Source organism: Chironomus tepperi, unplaced genomic scaffold (assembly GCF_022539635.2).
Source record: "Chironomus tepperi strain 1889 unplaced genomic scaffold, CSIRO-AGI_Ctep_v1 contig_58, whole genome shotgun sequence".
NCBI classification, from domain to species: Eukaryota; Metazoa; Arthropoda; class Insecta; order Diptera; family Chironomidae; genus Chironomus; species Chironomus tepperi.
This window is the reverse complement of record NW_027226180.1, coordinates 287,862-302,821: the sequence shown is the minus strand read 5'-3', so window position 1 is coordinate 302,821 and position 14,960 is coordinate 287,862. Positions and strand designations below refer to the sequence as shown.

At 36.3% G+C, this 14,960-nt stretch overlaps 4 protein-coding genes and 2 long non-coding RNA genes across 8 annotated transcripts; 4 read left to right on the top strand and 2 right to left on the bottom strand.

Moving 5' to 3' along the window:
- The first annotated feature begins 248 nt into the window (after positions 1-248).
- Positions 249-2,063, top strand: LOC139100102 (integumentary mucin A.1-like). Its single transcript, XM_070652697.1, has 4 exons — positions 249-448; positions 958-1,002; positions 1,081-1,254; positions 1,315-2,063. Exons 1-4 carry the CDS (start codon positions 380-382, stop codon positions 1,975-1,977), a joined length of 951 nt encoding a protein of 316 aa, XP_070508798.1. The 5' UTR covers positions 249-379; the 3' UTR covers positions 1,978-2,063.
- A 562-nt stretch (positions 2,064-2,625) lies between these two features.
- On the top strand, positions 2,626-7,957 carry LOC139100045 (protein draper-like). 3 transcript variants are annotated; one of them, XR_011545397.1, is made up of 8 exons: positions 2,626-2,782; positions 3,467-3,514; positions 3,612-3,785; positions 3,844-4,794; positions 4,826-5,820; positions 6,599-6,643; positions 6,782-6,961; positions 7,191-7,957. XR_011545397.1 is itself a non-coding variant. In XM_070652635.1 (4 exons), exons 1-4 carry the CDS (start codon positions 5,758-5,760, stop codon positions 7,737-7,739), a joined length of 837 nt encoding a protein of 278 aa, XP_070508736.1. In that variant the 5' UTR covers positions 5,646-5,757; the 3' UTR covers positions 7,740-7,957. The 3 variants fall into 3 exon arrangements, 1 of the variants encoding a protein (XP_070508736.1); XR_011545396.1 differs by having other exon boundaries at positions 3,844-5,820; XM_070652635.1 differs by lacking the exons at positions 2,626-2,782; positions 3,467-3,514; positions 3,612-3,785; positions 3,844-4,794 and having other exon boundaries at positions 5,646-5,820.
- Positions 7,958-8,644: 687 nt separating this feature from the next.
- On the top strand, positions 8,645-10,048 carry LOC139100323 (integumentary mucin C.1-like). Its single transcript, XM_070652946.1, has 4 exons — positions 8,645-8,837; positions 8,990-9,037; positions 9,138-9,311; positions 9,631-10,048. Exons 1-4 carry the CDS (start codon positions 8,775-8,777, stop codon positions 9,958-9,960), a joined length of 615 nt encoding a protein of 204 aa, XP_070509047.1. The 5' UTR covers positions 8,645-8,774; the 3' UTR covers positions 9,961-10,048.
- On the bottom strand, positions 8,823-12,038 carry LOC139100325 (uncharacterized). Its single transcript, XR_011545434.1, has 3 exons — positions 11,812-12,038; positions 10,865-11,048; positions 8,823-10,812 (listed from the first exon to the last, which is right to left on the bottom strand). It is a non-coding gene; the product is annotated as an uncharacterized lncRNA (long non-coding RNA).
- On the top strand, positions 10,359-11,231 carry LOC139100324 (uncharacterized). Its single transcript, XR_011545433.1, has 4 exons — positions 10,359-10,472; positions 10,785-10,829; positions 10,891-11,052; positions 11,104-11,231. It is a non-coding gene; the product is annotated as an uncharacterized lncRNA (long non-coding RNA).
- A 453-nt stretch (positions 12,039-12,491) lies between the features above and the next one.
- LOC139100191 (uncharacterized) lies at positions 12,492-14,473 on the bottom strand. The gene is made up of 3 exons (XM_070652797.1): positions 14,318-14,473; positions 13,055-13,365; positions 12,492-13,000 (listed from the first exon to the last, which is right to left on the bottom strand). Exons 1-3 carry the CDS (start codon positions 14,328-14,330, stop codon positions 12,581-12,583), a joined length of 744 nt encoding a protein of 247 aa, XP_070508898.1. The 5' UTR covers positions 14,331-14,473; the 3' UTR covers positions 12,492-12,580.
- Positions 14,474-14,960: the final 487 nt, after the last annotated feature.

Sequence of the window (14,960 nt, the reverse complement as noted above, 5' to 3'; positions counted from 1 at the left end):
TACCCATTAAAATACAATAAAGAATTAAAATCTTGAAATAAATATAAATAAATTCCAGAAATTAATCATCAAGAAATTTAAAGCTTAACATTTATCAACGGCAAAATCAAAGTAAAGGAAAAGATTTCAAAGTTGTCGATAAAATTAAAGCTTTTTAACTTTATTTTTGTGATAAAAATTTCTATAAAAGTCATGTCAATTTTGGACAAAGTTTCAATTTTTATTTTATATTATTAAAAGACAATTGATTAATTTTAAAAAATTTAAAATAATATAAAAATATTTATTGTGAACTAAAATAATTTTTTTGTAATTTAAAATAATAAAATAATAAAAAATTTAAATAGAGTAAAAATTAATAAAATAAAATAAATTTTAAATGGAGATAAAAATTGTCATTTTATCAAGTTTATTAATATGTTCAACATATGGATTTAATTTATTTCACGTAAGTACACTTTTAACAATTTTTTTTATATCCAAAAATAATTTTTTAAAAATTTGAAATTTCGAAAAAAGTTGAAAACTCAAAGAATTAAAAATTTCTAAGGAATTTAAACAAAGAATTTGTTGAAAAAATTTAAAATTTGAAAAAACAAAAAAATTAAAAAAATTAAAATTTTAAAATTTAAAAAATTATAATTTTAAAAAATAAAAAAAAATAAAAAAATTAAAAAAAAATTCAAAATTGCAAAAAAATTAATAATTTAACAACAAATGAAATTTTGAAAATTTAAAAAAAATTACAAAAATTGTAAATTTAAAAATTTGAAAATTTGAAAATTTTAAAAAATTTAAAAATTTAAAAATGAAAAATTTGAAAATTTAAAAATTGAAAATTTGAAAATTTTAAAAATTCAAAAAACATAAATTTTTAAAAATAGGAAAAAAAATCAAAATTGCAAAAAATTGAAAATTTTAAAAAAATTAAATTTAAAAAATTCTCATTTTTTACAGATTTTTGATGATGCACAGGAAGTATCTCCACATGCAATTTGCACGGTAACTTAAAATCTTACAAATTTAAAACCAAAAATCCCTTCAAAATTCAAATCATTCCAATATCCCATCCCATTCCAGGGCGTAGCAGACGGAACTAAACTTCCCGACACCACAGACTGCGGTCACTTCTACCTCTGTGACACTGGCATGTCATTGCGACTTGCTTGTCGTACAACTGATCCACATTTTGACAGATGCAATGAAATTTGTGTCAACGACCCATCTGTCTGTGCATTAACATCCTGCCCCGGGGTAAGTTCACCTTGACAAACCTGAAATTTATGTAATTTTTTGTGCCATTTTTGTGTCCAGGTAACGGAAGCTCCAACTACTACTGGAACTACAACAACGACTACGACTACAACAACCTCAACAACAACTACGCCCACAACTACGACTCCAACAACAACTACAACAACAACAACTACAACGACATCCCCAGCACCAGCACCAGACACAACAACAAAATTCATTCCACCAACAGTTCCAACCATTTGTGTACCAGATTGTGCTGATTCTCTTGCTACATCCACATGCGAATGTGAAGATCAATGGACATGCTTGGGTAATAATGTATGTGGATGCGACACAAACATTGCATGTCCATTGACAGCTTCTGATTGTGCATTACCAGAAAATTGTGGATGTGCAGCACGTTGTGACTGTCCAGAAGCCGACGTCTGCTTCTGTCGAGAAGAAAATAAAGGAATTCAGTGTCCATTTGACGACCTTGCTGGTGAATGCTTGATTAATTGTGGATGTCAAAAGAACTGCAACTGTACAGACACTACTGCCAAAACTGGATGTACTTGTAACGCTACATGCTCATGCATTGAACCACCAAAAGTATGTCCATTTAAGCCTGCTGATTGTGTTGCATCTTGTGGATGTACAGATAGATGTAATTGTAATGGTGACTCTTGTACATGTAATGGTGATTTGGCATGTCCAAAAGCATTCTGGATGCGTCATTAATGGAGGATGGAGGCTGTATTTAGGTGTTGGAGTCGCTAATTAGTGTTCAAATTGTAATAAAGATGATTTTTGTTAAAAATGTTGAATTTTTTTTTATTTTGGAGGGTATTTAGGAGGGTGATTTGGGGGTTAACTACCCCTACATTCCCTCCCCGGTTAAACCACCCCTCCCCCTACCCCAATTTAACTAAATTTTCCATTCAATTTTGAGAAAAATATCCAAAACTCCACTAAATGTAAAGAAACCGTAAATGTCAGTGGTGGACAACCTTTTTTGTGTCATGTCACACCACACTTCTGTTGCGCATTACACTATATCAAACATCAAGTCAATTTGGCTACACTGGAGCTGATCCGAATAAAGTCCGAACTCCAGTGCAGTCCGAACTATGGTGTCCAAATGGACACTTTGGAGTCCGAATCCCGAAGATCTGCCAACCCTGGATTCCAATTCCTCAACTTTATCAATTATTTCATACATTTTTCTCACATCATACCACATTCTTGTTCAATCTAGCTTCATTTTTTTTTTTTTTTGGTCCCATAAATCCATGATATTCTGACGCAGATTTACAAAAAGAATTGACATTCCTTAAAGTCTCAGGTGGATTTTTATCAGATTTTATTGTTGATAAAGAAAATTGGTATAAATATACGATCAAAATTAGCTACTGATGTCAAATTTGAGTTCTCTTGATTATACATTGGAAGTGTTTTGGACATTTTTGGAGATAAAATAAGAAGTGGAAATATGAAATATTTGATAATTTTGACATCGATTGTTTATTTGTTTAGTTGTACACAGGTAAGATTAGTTAAGAAGACAAACCGAAGACAAACCGAAGACAATCCGAAGACAAACCGAAGACAGTCCGAAGACAAACCGAAAACAGTCCGAAGACAAACTGAAGACTAACCGAAGATAAACCGAAGACAGACCGAACTCAAACCGAAGACAATCCGAAGACAAACCAAAGACAAACCGAAGACAGTCCGAAGACAAACCGAAGACAGTCCGAAGACAAACTGAAGACTAACCGAAGATAAACCGAAGACAGACGAACTCAAACCGAAGACAATCCGAAGACAAACCAAAGACAAACCGAAGACAGTCCGAAGACAAACTGAAGACCAACCGAAGATAAACCGAAGACAGTCCGAAGACAAACCGAAGACAACTCGAAGACAAACTGAAGACAGACCGAAGACAATCCGAAGACAAACCGAAGATAAACCGAAGATAAACCGATGACAAACCGAATACAGGCCGAAGGCTAACCGAAGACAAAACAAAGACAATCCGAAGGCTGATCGAAGACCGACCGAAGATAAACCAAAGACCGAAGACCGAGCTAACCTCAGTTCTCTTTACGTTGAGTTCCCCTCGAATTGCAAAATCTAACACTAATCCGAACGCACTTACTACTTTTATCTCCGTTATTTACTTCCTGTAAATTTACTAAAAAAATCGATTATTTTTCCATTCTAGATAATTCTATCAGATAACTTTGAAATATCACCTCATACTGAGTGCGTGGTAAGTTTGTCTTAAGGATTTGAGGATTTTCTGATAAAAAAATGTGACATCATCCAGCACAAAGCCTATGTCTTAAATTGTTTATGACTCTTTTTAGGGATTTCCAACTGGAACTCGTCTTCCAGTCCAATCCAACTGCAGTACATTCATCCTCTGTGATTTGGAGATGAAGTTGCTCCTTCCATGTCGAGTCAGTGATCCATATTTTGACAGATGTGCTCAAAAATGCAGCAATGACTCATCAGTTTGTGGTATTGTTAGCTGCGATGGGGTAGGTTAAGTTGGTATAATATTCTAGAATTAACTAATCCAGAGTTCATATCCAACAGGGTGGGGTGATGCCGACGACAACAACAACAACAACATCAACTCAACCTCCAGTTGTAACCACAACAACAAGAACAACTACAACATTGGCACCTGTAGTCACAACAACAACAACAAAAATACCAACAGTCCCTGTAGGCTCCCCATCAACAACAACAACAACACCAGCACCAGTCACCTGCCCGACCCCATGTGAAAATCTCCCAAATCCATGCCTATGTCCCGACCAATGGAAATGCATAGTCGGTCAGTGCCAATGCGACGAGACAATTCCATGTATTATGACCCGAACTGACTGCATGGCAAAGGCAGAATGTGGCGGATCAAATGGATGTGCTGAACGTTGTGAATGTGTTGATGACAACAACTGTGTCTGCAACTTAGACACACAATGTTCATTCGGACGACTACAATGTGTTACAAAATGTGGATGTGCAAATAATTGCAATTGTGTTCTACTTAAATGCACGTGCTTTGATGAATGTAAATGCTATGAACCACCACCAGTATGTCCAAAAACGAGACAAGATTGTCCGGGTTATTGTGGTTGTCAGGAGAGATGTCTTTGTAATGGTGATAAGTGTGTTTGTGATTTAGATCATGCATGTCCGTGAGTGGGTGTGGGATGGGATGGGATGGAAGATTGATTGGGGTGTGATTGGAGGTTATGTAATGTGGAGGGTAGGGGTCAGTAGGGACAGAGGGTACAGAGAGGTGAAGGTAGGAGTCTTTAGCGACAGAAGGGGGGAGTTGGGGTATTTTGAGACAAAGGGTGGATGGCATGGGGTAATTTAAGACAGAGGGTGGATGGCATGGGGTAATTTGAGACAGAGGGGAAGTTTTGGGGTATTTTGAGACAGAGAGTGGATGGCAGGGGGTATTTTGAGACAGAGGGTGGATGGCAAGGGGTAATTTGAGTCAGAAGGTGGGTATTGGGGTTATTTGAGACAGAGGTTGGATGGCATGGGGTAATTTGAGACAGAGGGTGGATGGCAAGGGGTAATTTGAGTCAGAAGGTGGGTATTGGGGTTATTTGAGACAGAGGTTGGATGGCAAGGGGTAATTTGAGACAGAGGGTGGATGGCATGGGGTAATTTGAGACAGAGGATGGGTTTTGGGGTAATTTGAGACAGAGGGTGGATGGCAGGGGGTAATTTGAGACAAAAGATGGGTATTGGGGTATTTTAAGACAGAGGGTGAATGGCATGGGGTAAATTGGGGACAGAGTGGATGGCAGGGGGTAATTTGAGACAGAAGATGGGTATTGGGGGTATTTTGAGACAGATGGTGGGTTTTGGGGTAATTTGAGACCGAGGGTGGATGGCATGGGGTTATTTGAGACAGAAGGTGGGTATTGGGGTATTTTGAGACAGATGGTGGGTTTTGGGGAAATTTGAGGCAGAGGGTGAATGGAATGAGCCAGAGGGTGTAGGTAGGTGTCTTTAACATTGCATAGCATCTGAACAGTCCCTAAAAATCCCAATATTGTTTTGAATAATTATAGAAATGACGATATTGTCAGTCCATTGATATCCATAGAACTTAAGACTAGAACTTAAAGCACATTTAACGACAATAAAGCTTAACAATTTGCCTGAAAAACAGTCACAAACTCGATTTCTTTGTAATTTATTTATCTTTAATTATTGAACTCTATTTTTGTGCCCTTGTTTTTTTTAGTGTTAATCCTTTTAGTGATTTACCCTTGTGTAACATAAAAACACAAATTTATTAAGGCGTTGTGCGTTTTATCAATTGTTATGATAAAGAAAATTGTATAAAAAGACTTGATCGTTAGACTAAAGAATTTATAATAAAAGATTCTGTTTAACATAAAGGAAGGTTGCGAAATATTGAAATATTGTGGATTGAACCTCAAAATAAGCAAATTAGGCATAAAATCATAAGGAATCAAAATGAAGTTTTTATATATTTTGTCAATGATTTTCTGTGTGGCTCATGGATTTAGATTTAGAGATGTAAGTAGCTGAAAAAATAAGCCGAGACCGGTACTGATGGATTCCGATTCGAACCCGAATTCGAGCCTGAACTTTAGTTCAAGTCGGAACTCAAATCTGAGTCGGAACTCAAATCTGAGTCGGAACCCAAATCCAAGTCGGAACCTGAATCCGAGTCAAAGCCCGAATCCAAGTCGGAACCCGAATCCGAGTCTGAACCTGAATCCGAGTCGGAACCCGAATCCAAGTCGGAACCCGAATCCAAGTCGGAACCCGAATCCAAGTCTGAACCCGAATACGAGTCTGAACTTGGATCCGAGTCGGAACCATGTCGGATCCGAGTCGGAATCAAGTCGGAACCCGAATCCAAGTCGGAACCCGAATCCGAGTCAAAGCCCGAATCCGAGTCGGAACCCGAATCCGAGTCTGAACCTGAATCCGAGTCGGAACCCGAATCCAAGTCGGAACCTGAATTCGAGTCTGAACCCGAATCCGAGTCGGAACCTGAATCCGAGTCGGAACCTGAATCCGAGTCGGAACCTGAATCCAAGTCTGAACCCGAATCCGAGTCGGAACCTGAATCCGAGTCGGAAACCGAATCCAAGTCGGAACCCGAATTCAACTTGGAACCCGAATACGAGTCGGAACCAGAATCCAAGTCGGAACCCGAAAAAAGCTCAAAAGTCAGCGTCACCCATCCACAAAAAAAGCCAAATCACGTTGATACAATGACTAAGCATTAAATGTTCACACTTCCAATGTGTGCTAATTTGTTATCAAATTTTTCAACTCATTTCAGCTTCTCGCCCATCACAAAGACATATCACCACACAATGAATGTTCGGTAAGTAAGCCTTAATCCATAAAGATTTGATAAAGACAAGATTGTAAACAAGTTCAAGATTTGTCCTTAAGTCAATAAGTGTGAATTCCTTGAAATAGACATGATGTAATTAATTATCAGAAAATTGGTGATTTTCAGGATCAACCAAATGGCACGAGACTACCACATGCAAGTTGTAATCATTTTATTCTATGCGACGGAGGTTCAGGGCTAGTTCTGTCGTGTAGAGCATCGGAACCAAATTTTAATAGATGTGAACAGCGATGCGTAAATGATCGAGATGTCTGTGACATAACTGATTGTAATGGAGACGGTGGGGTAAGTTAGTGCATATCTAGTTTCACCTGGAAGTTAGTGCATACCTTGTTCCACCTGGAAGTTGGTGCATACCTAGTTCCACCTGGAATTTAGTGCATACCCAGTTCCATCTGGAAGTTGGTGTATACCTAGTTCCACCTGGAAGTTAGTGCATACCTAGTTCCACCTGGAAGTTAGTGCATACCCAGTTCCACCTGGAAGTTCAGTAAATTTCTATTTCCAATTCCAGCAACCACAGCCAACATCACCAACTCCACCTGCATCAACCACAACAAGATTTGATCCACCAACAGTTCAAGTAAGATGTCCAACACCATGTGAACTAGTTCCAATGCCTGATTCATGTGGATGTGCCGAAAGATGGACATGTATAAGCGGCACATGCCAATGCAATACCAACATTCCATGTCCAATGACTTTAGAAGAATGCATGGAGGAACCAGGATGTGGTGGTACTGGCGGATGTGCTGCTCGCTGCCTATGTGAACCTGAAGACACTTGCTTCTGTGACGCGGAAGTTGAATGCGGTTTTCCACAAGATCAATGTGCTGTCAGGTGTGGATGTGCTGGAAATTGCAATTGTGGAGATGATCCGGAAAATTGTGTCTGTAATGAAGTTTGTAGCTGCATTCAGCCACCACTTGTGTGTCCTTTTGAGCCGACTCTTTGTGATGAACGTTGTGGATGTGAGGAACGATGTCTTTGTAATGGAAATGTTTGTGTTTGTGACTTGGAGAATCGATGTCCAGCGAGGGATGTGTTTTGGAAGAGATATTAAGTGGATTTTATGGGTTTAGGGTTGATGGGATTGAGACTGAGACTCCTCAATCTTATTCCTATGTAGTCTCGGTCTCGGTCCAAGTCTCGAAATCTTCGGCAAGCCCTAGTTTCAGGGATAGCTTTAAAAATGGTTCAGGAAATCTTGTTTAAGTTCATATATTAATTTGATATGTAAATTATTTATATTTAAATAAAGTAATGTTTAAAATGCATGAATTATTCAAGATTGTTAATTATTTCTAATTACTATCAGACTGTCTTCAAGTCTGGTGTTCTTCAAGTCTTACATTTTAGATGACAAAAGACCACTAAGACGTACAAAGAACTCATGGGTGGAGGATGTTGACAGAGACAGTATTGTAGTTGGTCTATAGGGTCAGCGAAGTAAGTAAATCAATAATAGTCCAGAGAAGAGGGGTTGAGGTGATAATCCAGTCTGATTTTGAACAAAAATGGCATTTTGATATGGCTTTTTGAGAGAAGATCTAAAATAGCACTTCAAAAATTCACTGACCTTACCTACTTCCTTCCTCTACGCAATAAATATCAAGCTATACCTCTGATATCGCCTGAGTTGTAAGTTGCATGCTTCCCTGTAGTGATAAACGCACAATAATTAATTAGTTACGCATAATTATGACGACTTAATGCCGACAAAATTGACATTTCTTCGAATAAGTTGATAAGAAAGGTAATCAATTACACAATAAACCTTTAAATCGGTTAAATGAAATGAAATCTATCGACAAGATTTATCGATTTTCTTAACATTGACAAAGAAATCATAGATTACGATTCTGCAATCTTTAAGATATTTTCTCGATAAGATTCTCTTTTTTTGCTATAAAAATCAGAATTTAATGTCAGATTAGATTTTAATTAAAGAAACGCTGGAACTGCATTCAGTTATTAATAAAATAACGTTAGTGAAGAACACATTGAAATTTTAGTACATTAAGCTAAAATATTTATTTATCTTAAGTTTAAAAAAAATTGAAAATTGAAATTTTTTAAAGAATTAAAAAATTTAAAAATGAAATTGTTAATTATTTTACCAATTTTGGTTTCACTATGTTACGGATTTAATCAATATTCGGTAAGCAAAACTTCTAAATTAATTTTAAATTCTTAAAATTATTCAAATTTACATTATTTTTAATTTAATAATTCTTAAAAATTTGAATGATTTTCAAAAAAATTAAAATATTTTTTTAAATATTTATTTATAATTTAAAAATTAATTTGTAGAATAATTTTGAAGATATTGTGCCATCAGCTATAATTTATGACTGTGCGGTAAGACTAACTCAATCTTAATTTAGTGCAAAATATAAAAAATCTAAAATTTAAATTTAAAAATCATAAATTTCAATTTTAACAAAATAAACTTCAACAGAATGCATCAGATGGCGCAAAACTTCCATTTGCTGGAGATTGTACCAAATTTGTTTTATGCGATGGCATTTACAACATAACACTCACATGCAGATCAACAGAACCACATTTTAATAAATGCACTGCCTCATGTGTTGACGATATGGCTGTCTGTAATCTATTTACATGTGAATCAGTAAGTTTCTTTCCATTTTGGACATCAATTCATAGATAAAGACAGTTAGATTGATCCTGAATGGCATAAATTGGTTGATTGATCCAAATTTGGGCACTAAGCCGGCGGAACTCGGGTTCTGACTTGGTAGTCCAATTGGGTTTGATCCGATTGAAATTCGGTATTAATCTGATATAAAACCGACATCATGCCTGAGTCCCACTTGCTTGGTTCCACATTTTGGATCAATTACCCAACATATGCTCCTCGGATTGCATGGTTTTGACTAAAATAAACTTAAAAATTGAGTAAAAATTTAATATTCGATTCCTTAAAACAGGACACAACCACCAGCACAACCACTACCACCACAGAATCATCCACAACTACAACCACAACTTCAACAGTAACCACAACACCAACAACAACAACAACTACAACTAAGGCTGCAGTTACAACCACGACCACAAAATTCATTCCACCAACAGTTCCAGTTGCTACAACAACTGTAGCTGGACCTCCAGTAGATCCACCAGTACCTAAAGTATGCAGTGGTGATAGTACTTTGTGTCTTATGGCTGATTGTGATGGAGCATTATGTGATACGGACTGTATATGTGATGCTCAAGATGTATGCAGTCTTGATCCTGCACCACCAGTATCTTGCTAATTATTATCTGTGTATAATCAAGGCACAGACGTTCATTTGTTGGAATTGCCTAAATTTTATCTGAATAAAGCATATAGTCACTTACTTACTTTGCTGTCTGTACATATCAATTGTGATCCATGACTGTCACTGACTGTCACTGACTGTCACTGACTGTCACTGATTGTCACTGACTGTCACTGACTGTAACTGACTGTACTGACTGTAACTGACTGTAACTGACTGTCACTGACTGTAACTGAACTCTTAGAGCATCTAATCCTTCTGACTTAATGATAAAAATCTTGTAAAAATCCTAGAGAGGCTTAGCATCATTAAAATTAATTCAGCACTAGCTTGTTATCATTTGATATGATTTTATAAAAATAATGTGCGTCCCGGAAAATTGGTTGAGTTGAATTTTAAACGTTAGAAACTACACATTAGTGACTACACAATAATTTGGACTAAAAATGGCTAAAATGTTGAGTTGGATTTTGGTGTCGATGATCATTTGCAGTTCTTTTGTTGATGTAAGGATTGATTGTTAAGTAAATGAGTTATGCAGCCTGATGAATCGGGTTTCTGACTTCCAGGTGGAAGTGGGTTAGTGGGTATCAAATTTGAGATTTTCAGCTACCCCATCCTTAACAAAGAATGATGGACGGGTAGTAAAATCTCAAAATTCAGACCCACCAACCACTCTACCCTCCTATACCATAAAAGCGTTACGTAATAATCGACCAACCCCTCTACCCCTCTTATATCTTAAAAGCGTTATATAATAATCGACTAACCCATTAAAATTCACAATTTTTCACAATTTCCTTCCCAATATTCTTCAGATTTTCTTTGGTCAAACAACATCACCTCCTGAAATAAGCTGTTCCGTAAGCATATCCTTATCCATTAAAAAATTGCCTACCTTTCACTTCCTTTAATCCATCTTAGGGAGTCCAAGATGGGAGTTTAATTGCAGATCCAACAAATTGCAATAGATTTGCTCTATGTGAAGGTGGACTGTCATTAATTCTGTATTGTCGATCAGCAGCTCCATATTTTGATAGTTGCAATAAAAAATGTGTTGCAGATCAAGCTGTATGCACTAGCTGTGTAAGTGATTTGTGTTTGAGATGAAAAATTATTAATTTGAATTTTTTGAAGGTGTCAACAACGACGACTGAGCTTTATACAACAACTACTTCTCCACCATTTTATAAAAAGCTTCTTTCTTGGTTGAACTTTGATTAGCTCAAGAAATTAAATTAAATTAAATAAAATTGATAAATTGATCTATAAAGGCTTTTAATTATTATGATTATTGAGATTTAGAGCTGCAAATAGAATACAGAAGAGGCAAGGAGGGAATGGGATTGGTAATCAACATATTTTCAACCCTTTTTCTTCATTTTGTAAGAGTTTTTCGTATCAAAAATCCAAAAAAACTGTGAATTTTTATATTAAATACAAAAAAAAATTCAACCATCCTCAAATTTCTGTTGCTGGTTTCTTAACCTACCCGGATTGTTCTACCTTACTCCAGGTTCTCCTAGGGTTGAGAGCCCAGGGGTTGCGTTGTCCAAGAATAGTTCTGATCTCACTATAAACTGTAAGTCTACTCTAAGTCCTACCTGGGCAGGATAGATAATTCAGGGTAAGTTAAGAAGCCGACTGAGCGTTTTGAGACTAATAATTGAGGGCACTAATGAGTGAGGGTTTATCAATTGACCTCTGCTTTGAGTAAAACTTCAATTTATAGTGGGATCAGAACTACACTTTTGAAGACAAAGGATGGCTTTAAACCACGTTTCTAGTGCTGATAATTCCACAAAGGACAAATCTAATATTTACAAATACAAAATGAAAATATACCTCCAAAACAGCGACAAGCCTGCTTAATATTCATTTCTTTTATTGCAACCTTGGTGTTCGTAATCTTCGAACTATGGATTTAATCGTTAGAAGAACTATTCGAACTAGTCACTAACCAGACTATTTGCAGAAAATCTTATTTTAACACATGTCCAATAAGTAGATACACATGTGTCTAATATGACGAAATCTACTCAAATATTTGCTATTTTCAGGTGACACCTGAATGTATTCAGTTTACTAAATACGGAAAATGATCAAAAGCATTTTTTGCAAGGAATTGTAAACTGATTTAGCGACAGTTAAGCCTACAAAGTCTTTTTATTGCCATAAAATCACTCTTATCAGAATCGCATTTAATCCTTTCTTTGTGTTTTCGCGGTTTTTTTCATTAATTTTATTGTTGAAAGCTTGGTTTGAACCATGACGTCATTTAATTGTTGTTTAAGGAGGTAAAGGAAGGGTATGGCAATGTCTACATGGATATGAGGATTTAAGTATGGACATGTTGATGACAAGGCAGTGTTGCCTGCGAAAATAGTCAAGAATTGCAGCATTCCAGCTCTCTGAAACTTAAAAATCATCAATTTTGTCAAATAAGAATGGATTTTAGACTGTATGACTCTGTGGACCAAAGGATAAAGGCACTCAGCAACGTTATGGCATCAAAAATAAAACAATTTATTCCTTATTAATACTTTTCAAATATTTTTATTTATGTCATGTAAAACGGTATTAATTTTACAAATATGTCCGCCCAAGTGTCCCTTCAAAGTCCCTCAATTTTTACAGTAATATCCTTCCTCTGCTTGCTGCTGATTTTATTTTGTACTCTTGGTGGAACAAAGTCAAGTGTTGGTCGGACACATTGTCCACCATTGTCACCCTCTGAACAGTCATTAATTGCTGGATCAAACCACCATCCGACTGGACATTCAAATTCGCCGCCCATTTGGTTACCCTCAAAGCAGAAAATGAAGGACCAGCATGATTGACCTGGGAAGTTTCCAGTTCCGCCAATTGGACATTGTGGAGTGGTTACGGGATCGCTGCATGGAGCGTTTGCTGGAAGATCACAAGCTCCTGTGTTACGGTTAAAGACAAGACCAGCACGGCATGTCATCATTGGGAAGCCAGGTAAACGACATGGACGGTATTGGGTGCATGTTGGATCTGTGGCATTTGCAATCTATAATAATGCATTATAATAAAATGCTTAAATGTCACGACAAGCAGTTCTTACCATTAAGTCATTAACTGGACAGAAAAATGTTAAACTGTCTGCACAGCCAGGAAATTCTGGTTCACAAGTTCCATCTCCTCCTTCAGGGTCCGGCACATAATGATTTGATCCTTGGTTACGACAGTCAAGTTGGTGAACGGAGATCAATGTAGGAGTTGTTGCTGTTTCATTCCATCGGCAAAACAGATATCCATGACAGCTAGCTGGATCATTGACAAAGTTGGTTTTTCCATCAGTTCCACACAATGGGTGAAGTTGATCTTGACCCATTACGCACATAACAAGTGCAAATGACACCAAAATGAAGAGAACTGGATAAAATAAAGAAGTAGATTAAGTGTTAATAAAATTAGGTGTAACCAGCTATCTGAATCGAGTTAATAATTCAAATCCAAACTGTATAAGTAAACTTGCAAGTTCTCGTGCAAGTTGACTTGCAAGAAGACTTTCAATATTACTTGAAAGAGATTTTCAAATTAATTTGGAAAAAGACTTGCAAGTTGATATGCAAATAGACTTTCAAGTTGACATACATTGAGGTGGACATGCAAGTTGACTTGTAAGAAGAAGATAAAGTTGACATGCAAGTTGAATTGAATGTAAACTTGTAAGCAGACTTTCCATATTACTTGCAAGGAGACTTTCAAACGGATTTTAATTTAGACATACAATTTGACTTGCAAGTATGCATTCAAGTTGACTTGCAAGGATGAATGCAAGTTGTCATATAGATTGACACTCGCAAAGAGACATCCAAGTTGACTTACAAGTAGGTGTACAAGTTGAATTGCAAGCATTCTTTCAATATGACTTATAAATAGACTTTGAATTTTTTGTCTTGAAAGTTGACATGGTCATTCACTTGAAAGTTGACATTCAAGTTGGCTTGCAATAAAAATATGCAAGTTGACTTGCAAGCTGACTTGGAAATTGACTTTCAATTTGACTTGAAAGTAGACATGCTAGTTAACATTCGCAAAAAGACAGGCAAGTTTGCATGCAAGTTAACTTGAAAGCAGACATACAAATTGACTTGCAAATTTAAATCCAAATTGATTTGAAAATTGATTTGCAAGTAGTCAAACATCAATTCGTCCACTCAAAATCAACTCCAGGAATCGAATCAAATTATAATATCCACAAAACTAACTTGAACATGTTCTTAGAATATATTAAAGAAATTCAATTTAATATTCAACTTGACCACTAAACTTAAAAATCCAAAAAACAGTCCAAATTTCACAATTATTTCCTCCAACTTACATTTATGCATCATTTTGCCAGTAAAGTAACCTCTTAAATTAATCAACTTCTCTCGTAAATTGCTGGTTAAAAACTAAAATAAAAAATCAACTGAAACGCAAAAATTTTGCCACACATGCCAATTTATATCAATAAATGTTCCTTATCATTTGCCACTTGTAAGTAGTCGACACGATCATAAATCTTAATGATATCAAACAATAATGTCTCATATTTGATAGCAGTCCTGTGGCTGCTTTTAATTTGAGGAAGTTTCGATTTTTTTTTGATGCGTGAAACTTTTGCGTTTAAATTGTTGGAGGAAATTTGACTTCCGAAACACTTAGTTTGATAAGAATTGTTGATGTTTTTGTTATGTTTTGCAAGTGTGAATGACTTGTCATCCCGAATAGTAGATGTGAAAATAAGAGGAGATTGAGAGAGTGACCAAGACTAAGACCGAAGATGGACGAAGAGACTCGAAGATAACCGAAAAGACACGAAGAGACCCGAAAAGACCCGAAAAGACCCGAAGACAACAAAGACTAAAGACACGAAGACCCGAAGATCAGAAGATCCGAACAATACCGAAGAAGACCCGAAGAAGAGCCGAAGAAGACCCGAAGAGACCCGAACACCAAAAAATCGAAGACCAAAGACCCGA

Bases quoted from the DNA above. Each gene is read 5' to 3' on its own strand.
- LOC139100323 (XM_070652946.1), top strand. From the start codon at position 8,775: ATGAAATTGTTAATTATTTTACCAATTTTGGTTTCACTATGTTACGGA. The intron at 9,038-9,137 runs GTAAGACTAACT...AAACTTCAACAG, and splicing joins CTATAATTTATGACTGTGCG to AATGCATCAGATGGCGCAAA. The intron at 9,312-9,630 runs GTAAGTTTCTTT...TCCTTAAAACAG, and splicing joins ATCTATTTACATGTGAATCA to GACACAACCACCAGCACAAC.
- LOC139100045 (XM_070652635.1), top strand. From the start codon at position 5,758: ATGAAGTTTTTATATATTTTGTCAATGATTTTCTGTGTGGCTCATGGA. The intron at 5,821-6,598 runs GTAAGTAGCTGA...AACTCATTTCAG, and splicing joins ATGGATTTAGATTTAGAGAT to CTTCTCGCCCATCACAAAGA. The intron at 6,644-6,781 runs GTAAGTAAGCCT...GGTGATTTTCAG, and splicing joins CACCACACAATGAATGTTCG to GATCAACCAAATGGCACGAG.
- LOC139100191 (XM_070652797.1), bottom strand. The intron at 13,001-13,054 runs GTAAGAACTGCT...GCATTATTATAG, and splicing joins GTCCAGTTAATGACTTAATG to ATTGCAAATGCCACAGATCC.
- LOC139100102 (XM_070652697.1), top strand. From the start codon at position 380: ATGGAGATAAAAATTGTCATTTTATCAAGTTTATTAATATGTTCAACA. The intron at 449-957 runs GTAAGTACACTT...CATTTTTTACAG, and splicing joins ATGGATTTAATTTATTTCAC to ATTTTTGATGATGCACAGGA. The intron at 1,003-1,080 runs GTAACTTAAAAT...ATCCCATTCCAG, and splicing joins CTCCACATGCAATTTGCACG to GGCGTAGCAGACGGAACTAA.